Raw genomic sequence first — 26,129 nt, forward strand, 5'->3', positions numbered from 1 at the left:
AAATACAAATAGTATTTTTCATTTTGAAAGAAAGCTTGAAGATGAAAAACCCATTAATTAATAGGTGGTACTATGGAAGTGTATGCTAGCAGTGGCAAAGCATATAGAGGGTTGAGATCTGCGTTGATCGCTGTGACTATGGAGCTTTAGGAAGTCCTCCGAAAACTGGAAACCCAGTAGATGAGGTAGACTTCTTTTTTGTTCTCAAAAACAAGTTGTATAATGCTACACTGCTTTAGAAAAACAAACTCACAGATGATTTGGACAAGCATGAGAGCAAAACAAAGCAAAACAATGAATATGATTTATGATGTCTGCTGAGAATCCTAAGAATACATTTTGACAGGAAACAGACGAGATAGCCAATAATATTAAATTGTTTAACAGTATAACACAGTACACAGTAATACGGGTTAATAGCTTAAAGCTGGCTTGCAAAAGACACAAAGAAAGCTCAGTTACTTGACACCATAACCAAAACAGACTTAAATAAAAACAGTCTTTTAAATAATACAACACACATGAGTCTCCCCTTAATTGTGCATTTCTGTTAAATACAAGGAGTAGGATTTTAAATAGGGTGCCTAAACAGGATGTAGTTTTCAATGTACAAGGTACAATGCCAAAATATATTCTGGAGAAAATAATATAATGTTTGAAACAAGAATAACATTTGGAGAATTCCCCATTGTTATGCTATCACAAACCATGGGGGAGGATTATATAAAATAAAATAAAAAATTTAAAAACAGATCTGCATTTCTGGGAACATTAATAGAAACTAGGCAATGGTAAACATTATAGATGGTAAAGCATGTACAATGACACTATAGACATTCAAAACCTGTACTATACATATCAATCATTAGTATTGGAAATGATGATGTCACATTTCTATCTGTGCCATGAAACCAGTCTCATCATCATCCAGTGTCAAACTGGGACTGCCTCCTGTTCAGTCTACAGTCTACAGTACAATATGCAACTGAACAAAGATCACCTCCATGTGTCACCTATTTTCTTTCCAAGATTTAAACCTGCCTAGGCCTTGGGTGCTCATTAAGTAACTGCCACCATCAAGCTGGAGAGTTCCTAGCCTGATTTCAAATCGCATTCAAGTCAGCTCCAGTGGCAGGTAGAAATACGCCAATGGCAGTGTTTATATTCACCACCGTTTTGAACATTTGTGTTCTTCATCCTGGGTTGGTGAATGTGCATGGTACTCTCATACTGGCACTTTGTTTACATTAGGGAATATTTCAGATATCTAAACAAGAGATTAAATTGCACTCAGTATAAAATCACAATATTTCTAATAGCCATCCATATTCTAAGAATTTCAATACAATAACAAAACAATCATACTAACAGCCTGTGCAAACAGTTAACACAGCCTACATAAATTTACAAGGATTGCTCTGACTGGCAGGAGAAGACAAACAAGTGCATTGGTGTGTAAAATGCCGTGAAATTGAACATGACAGCAGCACGTCTACAGCCATCTGTATTTGTTTCCCTGCATTATTTCCATTGCGTGTTGCTGTAAATGTGGAAAGCAGACAGGTATGTAATTGCTGATCCCTTCTTAATAGAACCTCCCCCATCTGATAGTAATCCTGTTATCCCCAGCTTTATGATTTATTGTGTGGGTGTTGTTTTATATTTATCTATTACTTAGCAGGGCTCTCATTTAGATTTTTCAGCTCTGGCTCTGACTGATCCACCATGGTAGACATGTTGAAATGTGAAGATATGTCAAAGGATAGCCAAGCTTTGCAAAATGCAGTAAAACATGGGGGAAAACATATATAGCTATGGCCAAAAGTTTAGCATCACCCTATAAAATTAACTAATGTTTAGGGCTGTCAAATGGTTAACTTCTGCGATTAACGCGTTATGAACGTTTAGCGCATGTAAATCGCACTCACTGTTTTGTCCCACTTAGCATACCGTAATTAATTTCCTGCTGCACCATTTTAGTGCCAGGATTGAATGAGTGTAGTCACCGAACTGCATTATGTACCAAAGCACTCAAACTGAAGGACTTGTGAATGGGGAGTTTATTTTTTTTTTAATTTTCTGATAGTTCATTGGATAGAAAGGGTTACTTGTATCTACTGTCAAAGTGATTCCAGTATCACCGAAGTGCATCTAGTTTGTTGTACCACCTGCATGCTAAACATGTTTTCACGTCTTAGAATACACCCTAGTAGTTTTTTTCTGCTACAAACCCATCAATTTCGACAAGAGTACTATTTTAGAAATTCAGGATCGCTGCAAACCCATGAACCAAGCCAAGTACGATACTATAACCAGTGCTGCTGGATAACAGCCGACGTCAGCCCTGTTAACATTGTAGCTTTGTTTTATTTCAATACCACATTTATTTTAAAACAATATTATTTACAATTATGGAGAATATAACCATTACTGAGTGAATGTTTTGTTTTATTTAGGCAATTTCAAGCTATTAATACAAGATAATTCAAATATTATTATTATTATTATTATTATTATTATTATTATTATTATTATTATTATTATTATTATTATTATTATTATTATTATTACAGCAGTAAAAAAAAAAAAAAAACATCATTTCCTTTGATATTCAGTTTGAGTTTGGAAACTAGTAAAGGAAACTGCCATCCACTCATAAATGCGGTATGGTAAGTAATAAATCTGACAACATAAGTATGTTAAAGTTGATTAATACAATTTAACAATTATACTGGACTGTAATAAATATGATATTTAAAGTGAATCCAGAAATATGAAAAATACAATGTTTTTATGCTGGGTTAAAATACGACCCAATTAAAAAACCTTTATATTAATTAATTATTATATTATTTAAATAATAATAATAATAATAATAATAATAATAATAATAATAATGTAGGCCGGTCAAGTTTATGTGTTCTCTTCCGAGGAGCTGACCTTGTTCGTGAAGATTTCACTGTTCAATATTCTTTGTTTCCTTGGCACATGTTGGTTGCTTTTAGTTACAGCATTAGAATACAGAGCTCAATGAAACTTGCTCAAAGTACCCCCATGGTAACGATCTCACCCCCTCGTCCCAAGACACAGCCAAACTCCTCACAGTTCAGCAGCCACGTCACAGTGCGTAGGGTCTTCCAGTTAAATCTACAAAATAAATTCCAACATTGCAGTAGCTTCAGTTATAAAACCCATTTAGATGAGATGGATGCAGTAATTGTAACAATTAAATATTTAATTAAAACCAAGATTAACTGAGATTATTATTTTTTAATCTCAAGATTAATCGCAATTATTTTTTTTAATCACTTGAAAGCCCTACTTATTTTTCTTCAACGTTAACATATTGAATTCCATACTGCTTTATAGTTTTTCCATAAATCAATATACAAAAAATTGACAAAAATAGAAAAATGTGACATTTTATAATGTACTACTATTATGGCTTTTGCAATATAATGTTGCAGTTTCTTTAATTACATGATGTTAAATGAAATATCTCATTTATGTTCATATTGGGTTTTTTTTGTAATTGTGTCTCAATCCGAACATTCTAGGTCAGTGGTTCCCAACCTTTTTCAAGGTAGGGACCACCTTGATGTTTGGATTTTTCATGTGTCTATGTATAAGTACATGTAGAAATGAAAGTATTTATATAACACACCTAATTTAATGAGATCCCTGGGCTTGAATCTTCTCTACCAGGTCAGCAAAGAATGTTGTCATTTTGCACATTGAAAGTTGCTGATGGCAAAGTTCCTGTTTCTTTTGTTTAAAATGGTTTCTTCTTTCACATTCAGAATACTTTGTAGATAAATGACATCTCAATTTTGCAGTTTTAAGAGTTTTGTTTGACAAAACCTTCTGACAAGTAGTGCACTGGGGCTTGGATCATCCTCAGATCCATTAAATGTAAATACCTGTGCTGGCCCAACCAATATTGTGTTGGATATGTTGGGACATTTTTTGTATAAACTTTAAACTAACGGGTAATTTATTTAATTGAGTGTTATTTTAATTTAATTTAATTAAGACTTAGACTTAGGCTAGGGTTGTAAATGTACTGCTGTGGTACAGATTTAAACAAATAGAATAAGTTGTTAAAGAAAAGTCAACTTACTTGCGACTGATAAGATGATAAGATAAACTCGTAGTACTGCAGTGAAAGGAAAGCCCCTAAGAGCAAATCTTTTATGTTGTTTGTTTTTCCTTCCTTCTGAGCCCTTGGTTCCCAAACTTTTGTTTGTGCACCCCTTCAGAGAGATTTTTTTTTTTGCTCCTTACCCCCCTTCTAATAAGCAGTAAAACAAAATTATAATATGTATTTTAAATGGATACACCATATTACAACCACTATTCGGAATTGTATTAACACCAATACAAAAAATTAATCACTTAAAAGTTGCGCTGTCATTTTCTGGTTCTTCATTCCGCTTGAGAAAGTAAGGACAAGGAGGATTTAAAAGCCCATTTGATTTATAAACTGAAGCTAGATTCTTATGATTCTTAAATATCCTAAATATCTAAGTCTAGATTTTTATTTTATTTTATTTGTGAACAAAATGTATCTGATATTAAAACCCACTGCCGCTATACTTTCAAATGAAGGAGGGCTGGGCGAGAGAGGCTCTGAGCTACAATAGGTCTGAAACTACACAAGCTCAGATGGGGGTTGGTCAGATTAAACGTGATCTCTGCCTGGATAGTTGATAGAGTCAATCATCCTGGAGACCCACTGATTCTGCCATTTACCGTGATTTTACAATCGCTAGGAACTTGGAGCCCCCCTAATAACATATGAAAAACATTGTTCTGAGCTATGGCAAAATGTTGGTACTCTCTGCCATCTTTCTAGTTTTCTTTCTCATACAGTCCTTTTTGCTACAGCACGTGGATAGACTAGATTGAAAAATCAATTATTTTTTAATCGATCTACACCCACAGGCATGATTAAACGATTACTCTTTAATCGATTAAAAAAACTCTTTGGAAATACCTTTTATATATATATATATATATATATATATATATATATATATATATATATATATATATATATATATATATTATATATATATATGTGGCCCACCAAGTGAACAGTCTTAACTTAAATGGCCCTTGCTGACAGATTTTTCCATTCAAACAATTTTTCATAACCAGGTAATTCAGCAACATGTATTTAGTTCACGTCAGTGAATCAAACAAACACATTTCTTGAATTAATTCATTAAATTTAATGAGTCAAACTCCACGTCACTAGTTTTCAGGCTAGAAGAAGAGGTTTAAATAGCATGCTATCAGTGATTAAAGTCTGGTGTCCAAACAAACTAATTATCGCTAGCTCTAATGTGCACAATACAATTATCACACTTTAGTAAATACAGTGTGAATGAAGATCATTGCATTATTCTGAGTGGGGTGCCTCATTTAAATACATTATCAAGCACTACCATACAAATCACATATTCATTCTGATTATCATAGTGTGCACCATAATATAGCCACTATTTCATGCAATAATTACTAAAATTGCAATAGTAAATATAGAAATCATTAGTGTGCACAGTAATTGTAATTGTCGTGCACCATAGAGTTTAGTGCCCTTTCGTAAATGAGGCCCATGGCCTCTTTTTGTTTCACATTAACTTCTGTTACTGTATGCAGGTAGCCTTTCCAAAAACGTATGGAAATAATATGTTTAATGTTTTTTTTTTTTTTAATTTTATTTTATTTAGTCATTCCAACTAAGTTATGAATATTCAGTACAGTGTGCTACTTTTATGCCAAGTGAAAAGGCTGGAACAGTCAGATTACATTTTTTTTTTTTTTTTTTCCTGAGGTTCAGTGAACACAAGCAGTAAAAAGAGCACGGATTAGAAACATGTGGATTTACGTGAATTTGTTTCCAAATAATGCTGGCTAAAAAAAGATGTCTGTAATTTCGACAAAACAAATGTTCCTTCATAATATGTAACAATTATTTACTTAGTATTTGTTTCACATTAGAAAGCTGTTTCAGTTAATGACGGCTTTGAAGGCAGCTGTAATATATATTAATTTATAAACACAGCTATAATAAAAGAAAACAGAAAAAAAAGGGGAAATACAGACTACATACATATCTTATAATTATATATCACAAGGTTAAAGATGTTTGTTGTGTTGCTTAGTAGTAGCACAACGTGTGATTGTGTAGAAATTGGTTTTTGCAAGAACTGTGTAACCAAAATTTGGGATTTGTTTGCGGACCACCTGGAGTTTACTCGTGGACCACAGATTGAGAACCACTGCTCTAGGTGATGCAAATCTTTTGGCCATAGCTGTACTGTAGTTAATTAAATACAGACAAATATAATAGACTGTTAAAATAGTATGCAAATGCTGAGGTGGTGGTTGCTGCAAGAACAACGAACAATGTCATCAATGTCATTCTCAACACTGTTTTTCCAGGTTCTGTGTTTTCTATCAGAACCCTTTGGTGAAATTTCAGCCTTAATGTCTACAGTTGGGTCTTCCTTTATTCTATTAGTATTAGAATAATTATTATAAATAGTACAACATACATGTATTATTATGAATAATAATAATAATAATAATAATAATAATAATAATAATAATAATAATAATAATAATAATAATAATAATAATTGGTAAAACAATTGCAGCTATTTTTCACTTTAACCACCCTAGAGTGAAGGATTTGGGAGGCAGCGAAAGTGTTAGTGATTTAATCCCAGTCTCTACACAGTTAATGCAGCAAGCCTGTTCGGAATAACATGTCCTCGCACAGCAAATCCCCTCTATTATTATCACGTAACAGTATCACCATAATGACATTTTAGGCAAGATCGATCTGACATTAAAATACAAGCATGGGACTTGTTGGATGACTCGCAGTGCAATGTTAATGAAATGCCAAGAAGGTATTTGACCACAGAGTATTTGTCCAGAAATAAGTCCTGTATGTAAAGATTTGGCAGACATGCTTGTGCCGACAAAAATAGCAACAGTGACTTTACAAAGGTAACACACAGCATCTGCTTAAACTTTCCTGACACAGCTGCAGTGTGAGATTACAGGTACAGAGCTGATAAAGCCTGAAGGAGAAAAAATGAGGAATTCCTTTCTTGTTTCTAATGTTCTCTGTTCTGTCCATGTGACACTGTAGTGATGTAGGTGTGATGGACATTTAAATCACAATGATTATGAAGCTTTTAGCCTCATCTCACTCCCAGGGGATGGAATTTGTAGAAGTGCTTAACACAACACTGCCCATTACATAGTCATGGTTCAGGCTTTAGTTTTTTCATATTTATCACAGATTTTGCAGTTTCCGTTAAATGTACCCATTGCTGTGCAATATGTAGTTCACCATGAGAATTCCCATTTCTGAAATTATTGTGTAAATGTACTTTTATCATATATTTTATCACTTAAAAATAAATAAAGCAAACACACTGCCTTTTACACTGCATTTAAGAACCTCACAGCCAGTTCCAGTAAATGATTGAACACACTGCATATAGAGCTGCACGATTTCTTAGAAATGTCTTCAATGCAAAAGACACCAGTTGCATCAAAGATCAGAAATATTTCTGGCAAAGATTGCTATCTCCAGTACAAGTAGGGAACATTTCACGTGGCATTATTTTTTACATTTATGTTTTTATTTTGTTTGATAATTCACTGATGTTGAAATAGAATGTCTTTAAAAGTGGACATAAAAAACTGAAATATTCTACACTTTAAAACGTACTGTTTTTTCAGGTAAGCATTTAAATATTTAAGAACATTTGATGTGTAATAAAATTGTAAGTTTTGAATTTGACACTGCAATTTTTTTCTGTTTTAATGAATATTATGTTTAATCGTGAAATATCATGAAACAGTTATTTTTAGGCCATGAAAAAAATACAGCCATGGTGATCCCATTTTTCCACTGATACTCATAGCTCTGATATTGTATTTTCAGCCATGGCTGGGATGTTTGTCATTAACATACCTACTATAACTTTTTGAACAGCTGCATGTCATATTGTGTGTTTTAGCACGTACACTGACACATTCGTTTAATAGTTTAAGGTTAAGGAACTCCTTAAATAATTAAATGCTGAAGTATTTTACCTAAGGTGATATTGTTCCAGAGCTGCAAGTTGAATATACTAGCTGATCCACATCTATAAGAATGAAAAGCTGACAGCATGTTCAAATATTTAATGCAATAATATGAGTCATCGCAATGGAAACAAAGTGTAAGGTATGGAGGGCAGGCAAAACTTTTATCTACCTGCAAAAAGAAAGCTATTATATTTTTTGTCAAACAGCTAACTGTTTGGTGATCCACTCACAGGTGTTTGATTTGAGAAATTTCTTAGAGCGATTATCACGCCCATTTTAAGAACAATAATAACTGTAAGATGTATTGGACCTTTCTGTGCTATTCCTGGATCACTAAATAACTTCCAGTACTTTTTGGCATTATGACACCCCCCCAGCTAACTTTAACAGACTGGGGGCTGATCACAGCGCAAATGCGAGTGCAAGTGTGAACAGCGCTTTCCTCCGATTCTGTGACGCATAAATGGAGTGAAGACCTAAAAAGAACCACTGCGCTGAAATGGCATTCGGAAGACATTTCCTGCACTATTCTAGTGCGCCTGCCCCATCGCCATGGGTCGACATAAATTTCGGGGCGTAGTATTCTATTCAATAGGGTCCCAAGTAGACAATTGAGTACTGCATTAAGACCTGCTGAAACCAAGCTTCTTTAGTGGCGCAATCAGGAACTTTAATAATTTAAAACACTATAAAAAGCAAAGTAGTCCTAAGTAGCAACTTCGTGCGTTTGGACTGACACAGGAAGAGAAAGTAAAAAAAAATATATATAAAAATATAAAAAGTCCTTTGACAAATACCATTTAAAAAAGTCAAATAAATACTCCAAAGCGGTTAACGTTCTTGTTTACTCTTCACATGACAATGATTTAATCATCCTATAAGTGCATCTGTATTAGCTTTTCTGTGACCTCTACTGTACAGTAGGAGGTGGGACAAAGTCTTTGGTATTTTGATTTAGTTTTTGAATCTAGTTTTCAGCATTGGAGGTAAAATACCAAAAAAGGACGACAAAGCAAAAAAAAAAGGAAAGTATATTTAGGCTGGGGATCGTGTCTAAAAATTTCCCAAATAAACTTTTACATACAGATGGAGATATTTAACTTCAGAATCACACATTAAGAAAGGCTACTGCAGTGGCTGCTATATAGAACATAAAACTAATAACAGCTTTCAGAAAACAAACTTGAAAGTCAGCACAAACATCCCTGTCGGTTGTATCCAAGTTAATTCAGTACTACAGGTACGATTTAGCACAGCCACCTGGCTTCAAACAACCCACTGGTTACTTTTTAAACGCAGTTAGAATGTGCTGCATATATAGCCTTTATTAAAGAATGCCAGATGCCCTTGAGGGTAACAGAGTTTTGGGACTGTTTCTAATCAATTTCTTGTATAACTTGGCAAAGTGTTGCCTTACACTTCCAACAAATTCTGTGGATGCAGAAAGTGCAGTCTCAATGTATAGGCAAGTCTTCACAGAGACAGAGAATGTCAGCAGCAACTGCTGGGGGATGTTACATGCTTGCCTTTAACAAATGGCAGCACTCCACTTTAGAAAGGAAGCAAGTACCACTATTTTTAGGCATTTATAGTGCTCAGAAATATTATCTACTTAGGTTTATTTCATGTTTAAACAGGTCTGAGAAATGTCTGAAATCCAAATTTTATTCCATAATCTACCCACGAAAAATATATAAATTCTCTGCGATTTAAGTAGACCTCTAATAATTACAGATGATATGCTTGCTATTATTATATTTCATCCATTGAGAGGAGGGGTATATCAGGTTTGTAATATTATTTTCATTAATCCATTACAAAAGAAACACTGTAGTTGGGCTAAATTGGTTTATTGAAACAAAAAGTATCGTACATAAAGAAAATATTTTATAAATTTTAGTACTGTATGTGGACCTAGTCAGCACATACAAGGACAGGCCATTGGGCAAGAATACATAAACCACACATTATGACACAGAACCAAAAAAAAAAAGAAAGGGTGAAACACACATAAAGCAATAATGCAGGGCACAGCTAAAAGCCAGGAGCAGAAGTAGTGGACGAATGAATGTTAACAGATAGTAATATAGCATCTCCTGTGCAGTGAAGCGTGGTTTACATATTCTCTCTGCGAGTGACCTCCCACTTGATGTTCTGACTTGCTCTGTTTGTTCTTGCTCTGTGCTACTGCCACTTGATATGATTGCCCCTACTACATTCAAAATCAGAGCCTTGAGGTGATGCAAGCGCATTCTATCTCTTAAAGAGATTGTTGCCTGGCCCTGATTGGATAGCAGATTCCCCAGCCTACCCAGCATTGACTGGCTAAGCGCTGTCAGTGCGCCACTAAACCTGCTTTTGGAGAAGCCACTCCCTGCAGGGCAGACGCGATTGACTTTAACCACTGCGTATGCAGTTGCACTAATTTCACCAGAATAGGGCCCAATATCTTTTATATTTTATTTTGCCTATATTTATCCTTGTGTTCTTGATTTTGGTCAGGACCATGGGTCTTGAAAACGCACCTCTTAATAAATTATTTGCAAATGTTAATAACAAGCATGATTCTAAGAACTTAACTAATAACAAGTTGTTGTACAAAAAACGAACCCGAGTGCCATTCTCCTCCAATGACAAGGCGGCAGTATTTGAATGACAGGTTTTCTCTATTGTGGTAAGCAGGTCAATCTTGATTCCTGTAGTCTTTTGATAACAAGCCTGCGTTTCTTCACATAGCACTATGGTTTCGGTCAGGTAACACTATGAAGGTTAAACAGTAATACTGAGTCTTTTATTACATCTGTGCATCTCAGATGCAGAAACCCTTTCACCATTTAATCAGTTATGTATTTGACCTTGCCAACTTGTGAGTGCCCATGCGGATTTGAGTAAAATATCAAAATATTGAAGAATATGTTTAAAAAGAAAATGCGACAAAATGTAAAGTGAAGGATGCAGCAGAGATCAAAGTTGTATTGCCAATTATAAAGTCTCTGGAGTGTCTTGATTTAGGAATTAGACAGGGGAGGAATTTAGGCAGGCCAGAATTGAATTGACCTGGATTTATCATTGACAGCAGGGTCAACACCCCCTGCTTTTTGAAAGATGTCAGTAGGATTTTTAATCAGTTTACATGCTCTTATTTTTTTTATTTCTTGTGCTCTTTTATGTATGTTTGCTCTCACTCTGTGCTGTTCTTATTGTAAACTTGTGAGTGGCAACCAAATGGGTGGATTCTAATTACTATGGCAACATGGTTCTGACAAGGGACAGAAAGTTATAATAATATTTTTCCCATTCGATCACTGCATTAGTAAGGCCTCTTTCTCTCCCTCAAATTCAGCTATTTGCATGTAAAGCAGTTTTGAGTTGGAATCAGGTTGGGGGATTTAATGAGATTCAGGTGCATAGATTCTAATGCATTGATTGACTCCCAAGAACCCCACTAAATTTGTCATGTAAACACTGCATATTTTTTTAGGATTAAAAATAACATACAGTACTACAAAGTGATTCCTTGTGGATGTCATATTGTGTCTTTATCAGTATTTATTGGTTAAAACCTAAAATTAGAAACATGTTTAAGCAAGTCACATATACAGTAAAGAGACCCGGATTACACCCTCTAACTAGTATAATTATCATAAAACCCAAGTCTATATTACTAACTGTGATTATGGTTACATAATTATAGAGTGTACTGTTTAAAATATTAGGATACAAAGTAAAAGTAGCAGGGTGCCCTTTTTTTTATCACTGATTCGATAAAAATGACATTGTAAAGCACATACAATCAACCATGTTGTATATTGCTTCATTTTGTTTCTAGGTATTCTGATATATTTAGAAGACAGTCCCATGAAGTAGCAATGCTTGGCAGACTATATCAGTGCAGGTTGTGGTGCTTTGTAGAGACAGCATGACTCCAATTGTTAGACAGTAGCGCTAAACAGAAACTTGTTATAAAATTAGACTTAATGATTATAGCTTTAATTATCAATGATTTAGATAACTAACCTATGTGATTTCTGTGGTAAGCTTTTTAAAGATCCAATAAAGCAATATGAGTTTTTCTGAGATGGTTTAATAAAAACTATAATAAAAAATACTATGTTGCTTGTTTTCAATGACTTTAATAGAACAACTTCAATAACAGAAGCAAGATTGTAAAGACATTTTTCATGATGTTTTATGGGATGTGCCTTGTGAAATATTTGTGATCTTTCAAAAAAAAAAGAAATTGTAATCAAGAGTTTAATTGAGAAGATATGGCTTTAATCGATTATGAAAATACTGATTGATTCATTCAAATGATTATCCGTGGCAATACTATTCCTCACACACAATCCCACTTCACAGTTTTACATTTGGCAAACCTTGTTTAAAATATGATTTGCACAGGACTAAAACTCCCCACAGAAAAAGACCATTTAAACTGATAAGGGGTTGAACACTGTGGAAAGCAATTTAAAAGGTAAGCAGACGTCTCGCTAGAAGTTTGGGGTTATCATGGCTTGGTGCTCTTTTGGGGAAGATATGCTGCTTAACTATACTGAAAGCGCACGGTTATTTAATTGCTAATAAACATTTATGTTCATAGTTGCAAAAGTTGCCTTTTTGTTCAGAACAACACTTGTCATTGACTTCATAGGTGAAAACCTGCTGAAATTCACCAGATATCCTCTGCTTTAGTAGCACTTGCAGGAGGTTGTTTTATCTGCTGAGTTTTTGTCCCATGAGAATCTGGCTTTAATCAATAGATGTTGCACAGCCTGGTATTTTAGTTTTATGGAACAAGTTTCATGCTGATAAATAAAAAACAAAACAGCTAACGTAAAAAAAAAAAAGTGTATAAGTGGCACCGGTGTATCAGTTGCCCCGTACCCCTGCCCCCAGTGCCATTTGAGAACAATTTCAGAAAAAAAGCCTATAGGTCGCACTGGTGTATAAGTCGCTCCCCTCTTTTTAGGACTGTAACAAAGTGCCCGCCCCTGTGTATATTATCTGTTATGTGTTGCGTGTGGTGTGTTTAAATGTTGGTGTATAGACATTGGTACACGGGATATAAACGGGTCTGTGTAACACGAGTGTTTAAAAAATGTATATGTGTATTTAGGCACGAGGATTGCACAGCACTTCACGTGCAAGTAAAATGTAGTAATATGTGAGCACGGGGAATTGCACTTTATTAATTCACGTGCTGGGATTCAAGTGAATAATTAATTGGTAATTGAATCCCAGCACAATAGTATATATAGATGCACGTTGGCACATACTGGTTGTTGGGTGTTCGGTGAGCGGAGAACGGGATTGGAGACGGAGGAAATTAGTAGTAGTAGTCTGTTTTCGTTTGTCTATTTATTTTGGCGTAGAGTGCCGTGTCCTGTGTTTTTCGTGTTTGTGTAAACCTTTTATTTTGTAATAAACCGGCGCCAACAGGCGTCTTCATCATTTCATTTCATCCGTCCTGTGTTTTGTATATTTCATTACCTTTCCTGGTTCTGACGCCGCCCACTTCGGCCGTCCCTGTGACAAGGACCCACTAAACATACCTAGAAAATAGATTTATACAAAGGTGTTTACATTAAGTAGTCAATATGTTGGCTCTATTGTTCTCTTCAAGACAGCTAGATACAGAAAAGAGGGAGAGGTACTTGTTTCATGGGAGGATAAAAAGGGTTGAGGGGGTAAAGGAGGAAACTATCAGGAGGAAAGTTGCAATTAAGAGTAACTACTTAGAATGAATAACCAGGATAAGTCACATACTAGTTGTCTGGCTCCTCTTATTCTATGCTACTAAAGCCTACTGGTAAATAATAGGGACAAATACAGTTGCAGAGTTCAAGTTACTTATATAATGTTACAGCTAACTTGAAATATGCAACTGTAAAGAGCGGAAAAACAATAAAAAATGCCTAATTAAGCAAATGATCACTCAATTAAGGGTTTAGTTAAGTAATTGAGAGCACAGCTGGAATGAAAACCAGCAGACACAGTTGTTCCTCAGAACCGGTTTACCAATCTATATTGTTGAAGCGGTTCTGCCTCATCTGCCCTTTCTACTAGGTTTGCATGATTAATTGGATCAAAAATAGAAATCCAGATACAGGTGAATGTGTTGCTTGGCTTACTGGATCTCAGTTGTCGACCACCGGGCTGAATGGGTCATTTACGTCCTTAGAGAACACTGAAGTGTGACGTTTAGACTGCAAAATCGTCCAGTTTTTACAAGCTAGTGCAGATGCTAGACCGTGGAACGAGTCTGGGAGCAATGCCCATGCTGATTTGAATAAAATATCAAAACACTGAAGATTCTGTTTTTAAAAAAAAAAAAAAAATGTGACAGGATGTATTTTCATGATCTCTGACCAATTGAAGCCTTTGTTTTTGAAAGATGTCAGTAGGATCTTAAGTAGCTTCATTTTTTTTTATTTTTATTTAGTGTGCCCTTTTATGATAAGCTATCTGTTTTTGACTGCAGTTACCAAACCAAGGTGCTATTTGTTCAGACTATGAAGCTACTTACTCTTTAATGTTCATAGAGTAGCCAAGACTGTGATTTAACATCCTATTCAAAGGGAAAGCAAGGGAAAAGTATGAGTGTAGTAAAGTGAAAACATGGTACAGCACAGAAAACATTTGCAGATTTACTATCTCCATTGAGGGCCCTCACCTTCAGCACACTTGACTGTCAATCATTTAGCAGGTGATTCCTGCTTCATATAATATTGAACATCTGTTTCCAGTTACCTACTGTTTTTATTGGCTCTTACAATATAATGTGCAGTGACTGTTTAGTCATTGTGAAATTATAAGACAAAAATCCACATTCTAGGTAAATAAACTTTGTTTTGTTACAGAGGATAAGCTATTGTAGTATCAACAGAAACACATTCACTGAGATTATTTAGACAAGTTCTGTGCTTGGTTCGGTTCATGTTTAGGGTTACGTGTTAGTAATGGGGAGGTACTTCACCTCGATTTTAAGTCTTTATATCTTTAAAAGGAGTTGGACAAGTATGCCTTCCATTGGGGCCCTGCTCCAGGGTCAGCAATATGCGTTCACTTCACCAACACTGGAGTCTCAAGTTTCAGTTTTCAACTGCTCTCCTCATTAATGTGCAGAGACCTGAACACACACCATTTTAACATTAGTTGGATAACAAACTGTACTGTATTGAGGGTTTACCTATTCTGCAAAATCACAAGTCAAGACGAAGCCAAGGTACAAAAGTAACTGAATGCAAACATAAACTATCCTCACAAAAAATAACTCCATATTCCTTTGTTAGCTAAATCCTTGCACCGGTTTGCAGACATGAATATTTTGTTTTGACAAGCAGCTGTTTTTCTACCTTGAGGAAGTCAGTTTATGTTAAAACATACCCATTCTACTACATTTCTTTGCTATAGCCTGTCTGTGTCTGGTCTCTTGTTTTTTCCTTTCAGGCTATTATTCTGCATTCATATGACATTGTGATGTACTACACTGTAGGTTTGGTGTCCAACATGAATAAAATCCTGATATATTTTTAATGTGATACTCTCCAGAGGTGCTTTATTGCCAAAACATTTAGGGGTAAATGTATTAAAGCGTTGGGACTGTCGCAGTAGTCGTAAACCAGTTGCAAACGAGTCGGTAGTCTAGGGTGAAATGTACTAAACAAGCACAATGCTGTTAGCGACTTTTTAGAATGCTTTGCAACAGCAGTTTTTCTTTGCAATTAAACCTTAGATGAATATGTAATTATGGGCATTCCTGCATAAATTAGCAAAAAAAGGGGGCGGAGGTAGTGCAAATGAGGGTTAAAAATTATTATAATGAGATGTACTAAAGCTGCCAACAGTTCTGACACTTACAATTGCATCAATTTGTTAAGAACTTTTGAAAGCATGTTTTTAACAGTCGCAATTGTTGCTGGCATTAAACAGTCGCAATTGTTGCTGGCATTTCCCGGGTAAGGCTGGTAGTACACTTCCCCATAGAAGGGTCGACTCGACAGTGGGAGGAAATCGGAAGTCAGACATCTTGGAAGTGCGTAACTGCAAGTACTTTTTGTTTGTGTTAAATAAACACAGATGTTTTGGGAGTTTGCTACTGTTTGGACCTTGCCTTTGTCACCACACCTCACTCACCTAACGACAAGTACGTATCGGATTTAAAAGTATGTATTGTATTCACTCACCTAACGACAAGTACGTATCGGATTTAAAAGTATGTATTGTATTGCAGTTAATGTGTTGTCTCTTTAGTTTTGGCAAGGGGTATTTCCAGAATCATATCGTTCTTAATTAAAATACTTATTCTGTTGAAATTATAGTAATGTACTAACAAAACCAATACAGGTCATCTAAATGGAAACCTACTTATTTTAAAACAGTCCTTTCAGCTATATATTTTTGATATTGTATTTTTTTTTTGTGTGTGTTTCCTAAAAAACGGACAAGAGTTGGAATGGACCAAAATGAAATAATCAGATAATGGTCACACGTGTTTAATCGTCACAGAATTCAAAATTTTATAGGGTCAGATATGTGAGTGACTGTATATAACAATATTAAAATAGGTAAAATGAAGATGGAACAGAATGCATTGTACAGATGGCGTTTACATTTAATAAATTATATATATATAATATAATTATTTTTTTTTTATTCTTGCACCCTTGCATGCATAGACGTTATCCTTCGGGCACCCTGTGCTGCAGCAAACCACAACTCAATTACTGCTTTATTTGAACAATGTCGCGCAACACTCGCAATGTATGATAGAGATCTTGCCAGGAAGACTCAACAAATATTTAAATTAGTATATTGAAGCTCTTTTTATTAACATATTTTCTCTTCATACATACGACAAAATGTATACTTTGCGAACTGTTGCAATGAATTGTGGTGTGTTTACACTGCGACTGGCCCATCTTAGTACATCTACCCCTTAATGTTTAAAAGACTTAGGCTAAGTTATTTTCAGATTGCTTTGTCTTGATGGTTATATATATAATATAGATAAAGATGTGCAGGTTCACCATTTTTTTGTCTTGAAGAATGCAATGTCTGTTGCAATGGGTCTAAACCAGGGGTCTCCAATCCTGGTGTCCCTCCTGGTTTTTGTTCCAACTGTACCCTAAATTAATTAATTGGAATAATTAAGCTTCTATTAAGCACTTAATTGGCCCAATTAATTAATTTAGGGTACAGTTGGAACAAAAATTTGGAGGGACACCAGCCCTCCAGGACCAGGATTGGACAGCCCTGGTCTAAACAGTGGTATTTTTTACCCTGTGATAATGTGTTTTTTTCTCTTTCTCTATTTGTTGGTGTCAGGCTGACAGTTAATGAACCCCTGTCCATCCTCCCCCTGAACACTGAGCCTGAGGAAACAGCAGGCAAGGCTCACTACAAACTGTGCGACCGGCTGAAACTGGAGAAGAAGCAGCGGAGGATGTGCAGGCGAGACCCTGGTGTGGCGGAGACCCTGATGGAGGCCATCAGCATGAGTGCCCTCGAGTGTCAGTACCAGTTCAGGTTCGAGAGGTGGAACTGCACCCTGGAGGGACGCTACCGTACCAGTCTGCTCAAAAGAGGTTTGTTGAAGATTCATTTAAAACTTCCAAAAAGTGGATGATCAATTTGCGTAGCAGTCACTGCTATGAAAACAAGTACAGCTTGTGTGTGTGTGTGTGTGTGTGTGTGTGTGTGTGTGTGTGTGTGTGTGTGTGTGTGTGTATATATATATATATATATATATAATATATATATATATATATGATAATGATAAAAAATGGATACATGCGTAAATGATTATGAATTTCTTCACTGATTCTTATCCAAAAGTTACTAAGGGTAATGTTCAATGATTGGTGCATTATCATAAACGACCCAAAAGGTTTTGGTACTGTCATTTTGTGACAGTAAAAATTTTTATAAACAATAGAGTGTAAAAATAATGACTATTGATAAGGTGCTTTTCCTTTTTTATCTTTTTTTTTTTTTTTTTTTTTTTAAGTTTTAAGAGTTTATTTTACATATATTAAAATAGGGCTAAAATCAGTAAAAAATTAGTTTTTAATTGAAACATCGGTAAAAATCGGGCGTAAAAAATCTCGATATACACACTTTAAATGTGGAATATGATATATGGTTTCTGATTTCAGGTAAGACATAACTTACCTGTTTTGGTAAGGTTTAACCATTTGTGGTCCTATGTTGGACCAGGTCCGACATTCCGATTTTACCTTTCCGGTCAGATGTCGGACCGTGTCTGACATCATCAAAAAGACATAAAGCACAGGTCTCTAGTCATTTTTTCTCTGTAAAAAAAAGAGAAAACCATTCAATGGCCGAGTGAGACCTATAGGAACCGAATGAAACCGAAAAAAAGGGCGTGTGAGCAATAGAGCTAGCATCTGCACCACAGAGATAATGATGGACACATACAATGGAGATAGCTGCTTCCACACCCAGTGCTTAAAGAATATCACAGACATTTGCAGAGCTTTTTTTAGATGCTAATGTAATAAAATAAGGACTTGGATCACATTATTGAGGTGTTTGGTGATAAAACGAGGGATCAGGAGAGGATTTATCAGTATGCACGTCTATAAAGAGGTATGTGAAACTTACAGCGATCAACAGGTGGGGCTTGGCTGGAGATGTAGTACTGGTGTCATTTTGCCATGCAATGTGTTTTAAAACCCGTTTTACTCTAAAAAATATACATATTTTAAACAGCGCGTGTAAAATAAACAGTGTGCATGAAAATAAATTGGAACTGACACACCTGACAAGCGATGAATAAATGGACTGCAAAGGATTAAGTTACTAGTTATAGAAATAAAAACGTGTTATGTGGATTTTTGGGACTACAAATAAACAACCATTTTCGGTAAGCAGGTTTAAAATAGAGAGAGAATTGTAATGCAGTGCCTTGCTAATGAAGTGTCCTTCCTTGCGTACAGGATTCAAGGAGACCGCGTTCCTATATGCCATCTCATCAGCAGGGTTGACTCACGCCATGGCCAAGGCCTGCAGTGCGGGCCGCATGGAGCGCTGCACCTGTGACGAGGCACCAGACCTGGAGAACAGGAAGGCCTGGCAGTGGGGAGGATGCGGGGACAACCTCAAGTACAGTAACAAGTTTGTCAAGGAGTTCCTGGGCAAGAAATCCAGCAAGGACCTCCGGGCCCGAGTTGACTTGCACAACACCAACGTCGGAATGAAGGTGATTAGTTGCTAACAACTTCGGAGTCGTAACCTAATTTACTTCACTTACATGTTATTGGCCTTGACAACATTATAACAGATCCCCATTTTGCTGAGGGTCATTTGGACTTTATACCAAACTGAAAAACAAGTCAAGAACAATACAAAAATGTATTTAAAAAAATCAAGGGTAGTAGTAGTGATATTGCTTTTAACAATCAGAGGTAAAAAAAAAAAAAAACTTAAAAGACTTATGTATCATATATTTAGGTTAGTGTTAGTCTCAGTTTCCTTACACTTCCATGTTAGCATGAAATAAGACCAGTAAATCATAAGTGTTATAGACTGATAAGTTAATATTTACTTCAAGTAGGACAATTTAGAATGCATTGTTTATATGAATTGCTTCTAGTTCTCAACACATTTCATTTTATGCTACTAGTGCTCAGCTCCAGTATTGATTTTTTAAAGTAAAAAATTAAGGCAGAAAGTTTTTTTTTTTTTTGTCTGTTAATAATTCCACTCCCAATGTGTGTCATTAGTTAAACAATGTCAGGAAATATTTAACCCTTAAGACTCTGTGGATAAGCATCCTGCTCAGCCAGGGAAGCTGTTGACAGGTTTACTTGTCCAGGGAGAGCCTTTCCCTCCTTGTTTCTGGCGGGTTCTCATGGAAACTGGACTACAGTTTGAAAGCAGGCAACACAAACCATATGTTTTCAAGTGATTCTATATGTTTTTGTATCAATTCAATAAGTATCTTATAATTAACACTTAATAACCTGACAATGTATGCATTATCTTAGTGGTTGCCTTAGCTGTCTTTAAAAGGAAATGTCCTAGGTTTGATTCCGAGTTTGTGGTTGCGCGGTCTAGACATGTTTAAAATCAATACTTTAGGTTAGGTTGGCTGTCTGTCTAGTGGGTAGGTGGGTTTAACTTTGTACACTGAAGTCATTCGATGTTAAGTAAGAATGTAGTGTAGTTAGTGTTTGTGTGTACTTCTGTGCATGTTTTGTGTTTTACATACTATGTAGGATTTGGACATACAGTGTAGGGGCTAGGGTAAGAGAGCTACATTTTAATTTTTACTGTCTCCCTTTCAGTGAGCTCTGTATCATCAAATGATACTGGAGAAGCTGAGGTGAAATGCTATACTTCAGTGTGACTAGATCTGATTGAAGTCTGTCTGTGGCACATGCAAGAGAGCTGTAATGAATTCTCAGGGGAAAAAAGTTCATGTTTATCACTGCAATGGACATTGGTTTCCGTGTGTGTGTGTGAGAGAGAGGGAATATGTGTGTAATAGCTGGATGTCCTATAATAGTAGGCAATGTAAACGTCTGGTGTGGCATTTAGTTATTTTACTCATTTATTCGCATATTTTTAACATCTTAATTTTAATAAACATGCAAATCATAGAGAAGACAGCAGCTGAAATTTTTACCAGACAGGTCCCAGTGGAGCAAAAAATAGTCTTCTATCTGTTTATCCCTGCTTACAAGTCTATTTTGTTTCAGTATAGTATGCTATTTTATTTAGCAGTCATGTTTACATTGCCCTTTGATATGCATAGGTATTCACAGCAGTACAGAGTGATGTGAGAAATGTGTTTATCCGCAAACAAAAAAAGAATCCTACTTTGGAAAAATCCATTTTCACTTAAATTGTCATAAGATATGTATACATTTAACAATGAGGCTGAAACCAACGTCACTTCTTGCCAAATCAAATTTTGGCCTGGGAATAGCAGTGTGGCTTGCAGTTGAACAGAGGTCTTGAGATGCACCCTTGTTTGGTCTTATGCATGTTTTCAATCAGACTTGCCAAAGAAAAGCCAAGCTTGGCCAGGGCTTGGACTGAGTAATTAAAACAAGAATCTCTGCAAGCCTTTCATTATTCACCAGGATCAGCTCAATGGGACGTTTATTAAAAAAGCAATTTCCTATCCCCTCCCAAGGAAAATCTTTCTTTCAGGCCTTTTTTTTTTATTAGGGCATCAGTCCATTCAATCAAGTCCCCTAATTCTAATAAAGTGGAAGTTACAAAGAATTATGATTAAATAGTAAATCCATTCCCAAACATACCCTCCCCACTCTTTTTTGTGATCCATTAATTAAATAACACAATATTAAAGAGCTGAATTAGTTCCATTTGGTTAGAAATAAGCAATGGTTTAATTAAGTTCTGTCGTATTCTTGGGCTTCTTTGACTTTCAAATGACTCCAAAGGGGACTATAATCTTAAATAGGATTTTTTTTTTTTTTTTTTTGGCATGGCAAGGTTTGGAGGGCCTTTTAATTTTTTGCTGTTATTTTATTACCGATTTTAAATCATCAGTGCATTAGATCATTATTTCCTAAGGCCTCATGTGTTTGAAATGTTGGAAGTTTTACATGCAAGTACAACCTTGTTGGAAGTTAATATGTATATATATAATATATATATATAATATATATATATATATATATATATATATATATATTTTTTTTTTTTAATTGGTTCATGTTCAGTTCTGATTTGGCAAAAAGGACAGAAACGTTAGATCTTCAGTACTTAAGCCATTCCATGAAAGCAAGTAATGGTAATTGAGAGGCAGTGGCTATGGGAAAACAAACATGGTTTATCTGGTCTTGGTTGTTGTGGCCATCTGGTTAAGAATAGCAAAGGATGACAGCTATCTAACATGGTTTCTTATGTATCCCACAGGTGATCAAGGCAGGAGTGGAGACAACGTGCAAGTGCCATGGAGTATCTGGATCCTGCACGGTCCAGACCTGCTGGCGACAGCTCTCTCCTTTCCACGAGATTGGCAAGCAGCTGAAGCAGAGATATGAGACCTCACTCAAGGTGGGCAGCACCACCAATGAGGCGACGGGGGAAGGAGACATCTCCCATGTCAGGATGCAACCCCTGCCTGGCCCCAGCGACCAGATCCCCAGGACCACCGATCTCATTTACATCGACGACTCGCCAATTTTCTGCCAGGTGAGCATGTATTCACCAGGGACCTCTGCGAGGAAGTGCTACAAGGACAAGAACTGCGAAAGCATCTGCTGCGGCCGAGGTCACAACACTCAAAGCCGGGTAGTGACCAGACCCTGCCAGTGCCAGGTGCGCTGGTGCTGCTATGTGGAGTGCAAGCAGTGTACACAGAGAGAGGAGGTTTATACCTGCAAGAATTAACACAGAACCCCCTCAGGGGTCCAAATGGGGGAAAAACAGGTGCATATTCTAGATGGGAGAATATTTGTCTTAAATTGAAAATGATCTACATACAAAGAAAAGAAAAATGCGTGAGGGACGTCAAGGAACTTTCACTATGATATTGATGATGACGATGTATGCACTTTGAGTGGTTCCAATGAGCTGTTGTATGAAGCTTCTCCCAGGGTTGGGTCCAGTGCAACCCCAAGAAGAATCCCCTGTCATAACAAGAAGGGTCAGGTCAGGAATAAGGAATCTCAAAAGGTTTGGTCTTTTTCTCAAAAGCCAAATTCAGATGGATCCATCAATAGACCAACAAGACATGCAGGTTGACTGAACATCGTTTGTGTTGAATGGTCAAGGATGCAACCCTTGCACCAAAATCATAGCTTTGGTGGAAGCAAGTTTGACTGGAATGCACAGCTGGCAGAAAATAAGGGCCATGACTTACTAAAGGGCATCTAGATAAATTAAGACATAGACTGAGTGATGTAACAGGGTATGGATGTTTTGTTTTGTTTTTTTTGTTTGTTTTACCACTTTTTATGTCTAACCACTAGCCACACATGCTACTAGAGTATTGTGAGGTTTTCAATTCCAATATACTTTGACAAGACCTTGTAGAAATAAAGTTACTCTCACTTTCTTTCTGTGGAAATAACTTTTGGAACTAAGAAGTACAGTGTACTGTATGTTCACTTGTAGCTTGCTTAACCTGGATCATAAGTCTTTTTTTCATATTTTTGACAGTTGACAATTCCCTTTGTCCGAAAAAAAAAAAAAAAAAAAAAAAATCACAATCCTCCAGGTTATTCTGACATCTTGCCAGTCAATTATTACGGCTATTTTGACTGTAATTTTCCTCAACGACTCACATTCAGGGGCCAACTGTAACCACTATGCTTGGAAAATGCGATGCTAAACTATAGCAACACTGGGTTTGAATAGAGAGAAGCAGGGTATTTTTCTGGCACAAACAAGACTGAGTAAATGTACTGTGGTGAGCACTGGTACAAGCCCTGTATGACATAGGAGGATACCTTATGATAGGGACAATCAGTGGATAGTATTTTATACCCAGTATTTGTCAACAAATGTGTATTTTAACCAGCATGTTCTGCCCATCCCATGTGTCATTGTGACATTGTGTGTATTCTCAATATAATGGGAAGATGCCATTTTTTTTTTTTCACAAACCTACCTACCACAAATAAATGACTGACTAGAGGAAAAGAATGACTGCTTTACACCTAGGTAGTTTCCTGGTAGAACACCCCCCCCCCCCCCCCCCCCGACATGCCATGATAATGCGTTATCAACATGGATGCTTTCTCTGCTAGGAGGGGACCCAAAGCAAGAAAACATTTTCTATATGGATACAATCTGTATAGAGATGTATTTATAGTTCTGAAAAAAAATGTGAGACTTGTAAAAATGTTAGTTTTTATATTGGTTTCAGTTTGGTTTTTGTATGGTAAACCCCGATATACTAAAGAGTAAGTGCACAGAAATATCTTTTGATGGTGTGTACACAGCCTGCTTACCTTCCAATGATGTATATAAATGCTTTTTACTGTTTTGTTTTTCTATTTTTTCCTGATCACTGTGAGCAATTTCTTGGTGGTTTTTAGTTTGATTCCAGAAATAGGTCTGTCTGGTGTTGTATTATGCCATCAAGGGAAACATTGTACGAGTGAAAAACAGAGAGAAATAGAGAAAAAAAAAAAAAAAATATATTATATATATATATATATATATATATATATATATATATATATATATATATATATATATATATGATACTCGTTGTGGGGTGGACTGACAAAAATTGTCGACAGCTGTATTAACATTATAAAAAGATCACTGTCTAATTGAACTACTTTAAAAAAAACAAAACAAAACAAAAAAAAAAAACACATTTTTATCTCAATCTTTTCACGTGACAATCAGTCTGCTTCTTTTCCTAGGGAGGAATTCTTGACTATTTTAGCCCAACTTTACATTTTCCTGTGGGCCAAAAAATTTTTTTTCCTTCATTCCATCCTTAATATGTGCCATTCAATCAAGCAGACTGATGCAAGTTATGTCATGACAACAGTGCTGAAGTTTATGCGTGCATGTGTGGTCATAAATTTGTGCTCGAGCTCGTCAGGATATATATATATATATATATATATATATATATATATATATATATATATATATATAGATCATTCTACAATGTTTAAGTTTATTTTAGACAATGGCTATTATTACTGTGGTGATGTGCCAATTAACTGTGGAGTCAATGATAGTAACATATCAATACTTGCGTTCTTAGTTCGGTATATGTTCCATAGTTCTATGAGTCTGATTATCATAATTAAAAAAAAAAAAAAAAAAAAATATCACTCCAGTTAAGACTTCTTTCATAGCAAGTTTTACCTAAAGTTATACTTTCCAAGACTGCGATAATGTGGCTCAAATGATATGCAGTTCTTAGATACTATTGTTTGTTTGTTTTGTTTTTTAAAGATGTTGGTGCCACCTTTTAAATCAATACTAAGGGTAGCCAAAATTGATATCTCAAATAGTTTTAATAATGACATAGGTAGTAGATTAAGTTTGATTTTCCAAATAATGTGCACTATTGTTATTTTTTCTGATTTTAAAAGGTTTGTGAATTGATTTGTGGCTTTGCCTGGACTGAAAAAAGACATGTGGATTTTTAGTAGCTCAACTGTTTGTTTCTCATGCCTGGCACTATAGTCCTTTAAAATGGTCTGTGCTAAAAGTATAACAAATAGGCCTTGTTATTTTTGCAGTGGGTGGGATGAGTAGGATATACAATAAAAAATAAAAAAAATGACCCACAGGGTTGACACCAGCAGCCCCTGGTTTAAAAGCAAAATAAAGATGTGAATAGAGCACATTTTGGGGCAAGTCCGTTTGAAAAAAAAAAAAAAAAAATTTAAACTACTATAAAGGAGATCTGAGGCCCAATTAAATTAATGTCATACATCTGATTGTGGGAAATGTGGGTACCCAGCATTTGCAGTGAAAATACTATTTTAAGATTCACTTTAAATGAAGCAGCCTTTACAGCTAATTGAATTAAGGAAAATAAACCATGTATGTACATGTTTTGAGAAGTATTCAGTAGATCCGTTTTCTTGGTTTTAAAGTTTGAAACCATACATTGTAATTTAACTCTCTTTTATAGTTGTTGTAGATACAATTGTATTCTGCTAATGGTATCTTAAAGATCCTAATTTGACACTGGAGAGACTACATAATGTGTCTTGCAGGCTGAATTTCGGTACTGGCCCTGTACCCTAACTCAAAATCTGTGACCCACTAATGACAAGAGCAGCGGGTTTCTAACCCTGTCTGAGATCAATTCCAGCCCAGATATCAATTCCAACCAGGTTCTAAATTAGTTATCTGAACCTGTAAGGAAAAATAACTAATTTATGACTTAATTGTAACAAAGTCCTGGACCTTAATGGCCAGAGTTGGGAGTGGCTGCTGGAATATAACAACATTCACAGTGGAGCTGTTGTCAGATTCAGTTCCTATGGCGCTCTACTTCTCCCTGCTTTTCTATCTGAATAGGTGTT

At 35.8% G+C, this 26,129-nt stretch overlaps 1 protein-coding gene across 2 annotated transcripts in view; it reads left to right on the forward strand.

Moving 5' to 3' along the window:
• Positions 1–24,265, forward strand: part of LOC121314316 (protein Wnt-9a-like) — a 37,056-nt gene extending 12,791 nt beyond the window's left edge. Inside the window, exons 2-4 of one of the 2 annotated variants that reach the window (XM_041247435.1) lie at positions 17,446–17,705; positions 19,080–19,342; positions 22,033–24,265. In XM_041247435.1, coding sequence (XP_041103369.1) covers positions 17,446–17,705; positions 19,080–19,342; positions 22,033–22,509 — 1,000 coding nt within the window. In that variant the 3' untranslated portion in view covers positions 22,510–24,265. The remainder of the gene's footprint in view (positions 1–17,445; positions 17,706–19,079; positions 19,343–22,032) is intronic. The other variant, XM_041247434.1, reaches the window with a different exon arrangement.
• The last annotated feature ends 1,864 nt before the right edge of the window (positions 24,266–26,129 follow it).

Source organism: Polyodon spathula, chromosome 4 (assembly GCF_017654505.1).
Source record: "Polyodon spathula isolate WHYD16114869_AA chromosome 4, ASM1765450v1, whole genome shotgun sequence".
NCBI classification, from domain to species: Eukaryota; Metazoa; Chordata; class Actinopteri; order Acipenseriformes; family Polyodontidae; genus Polyodon; species Polyodon spathula.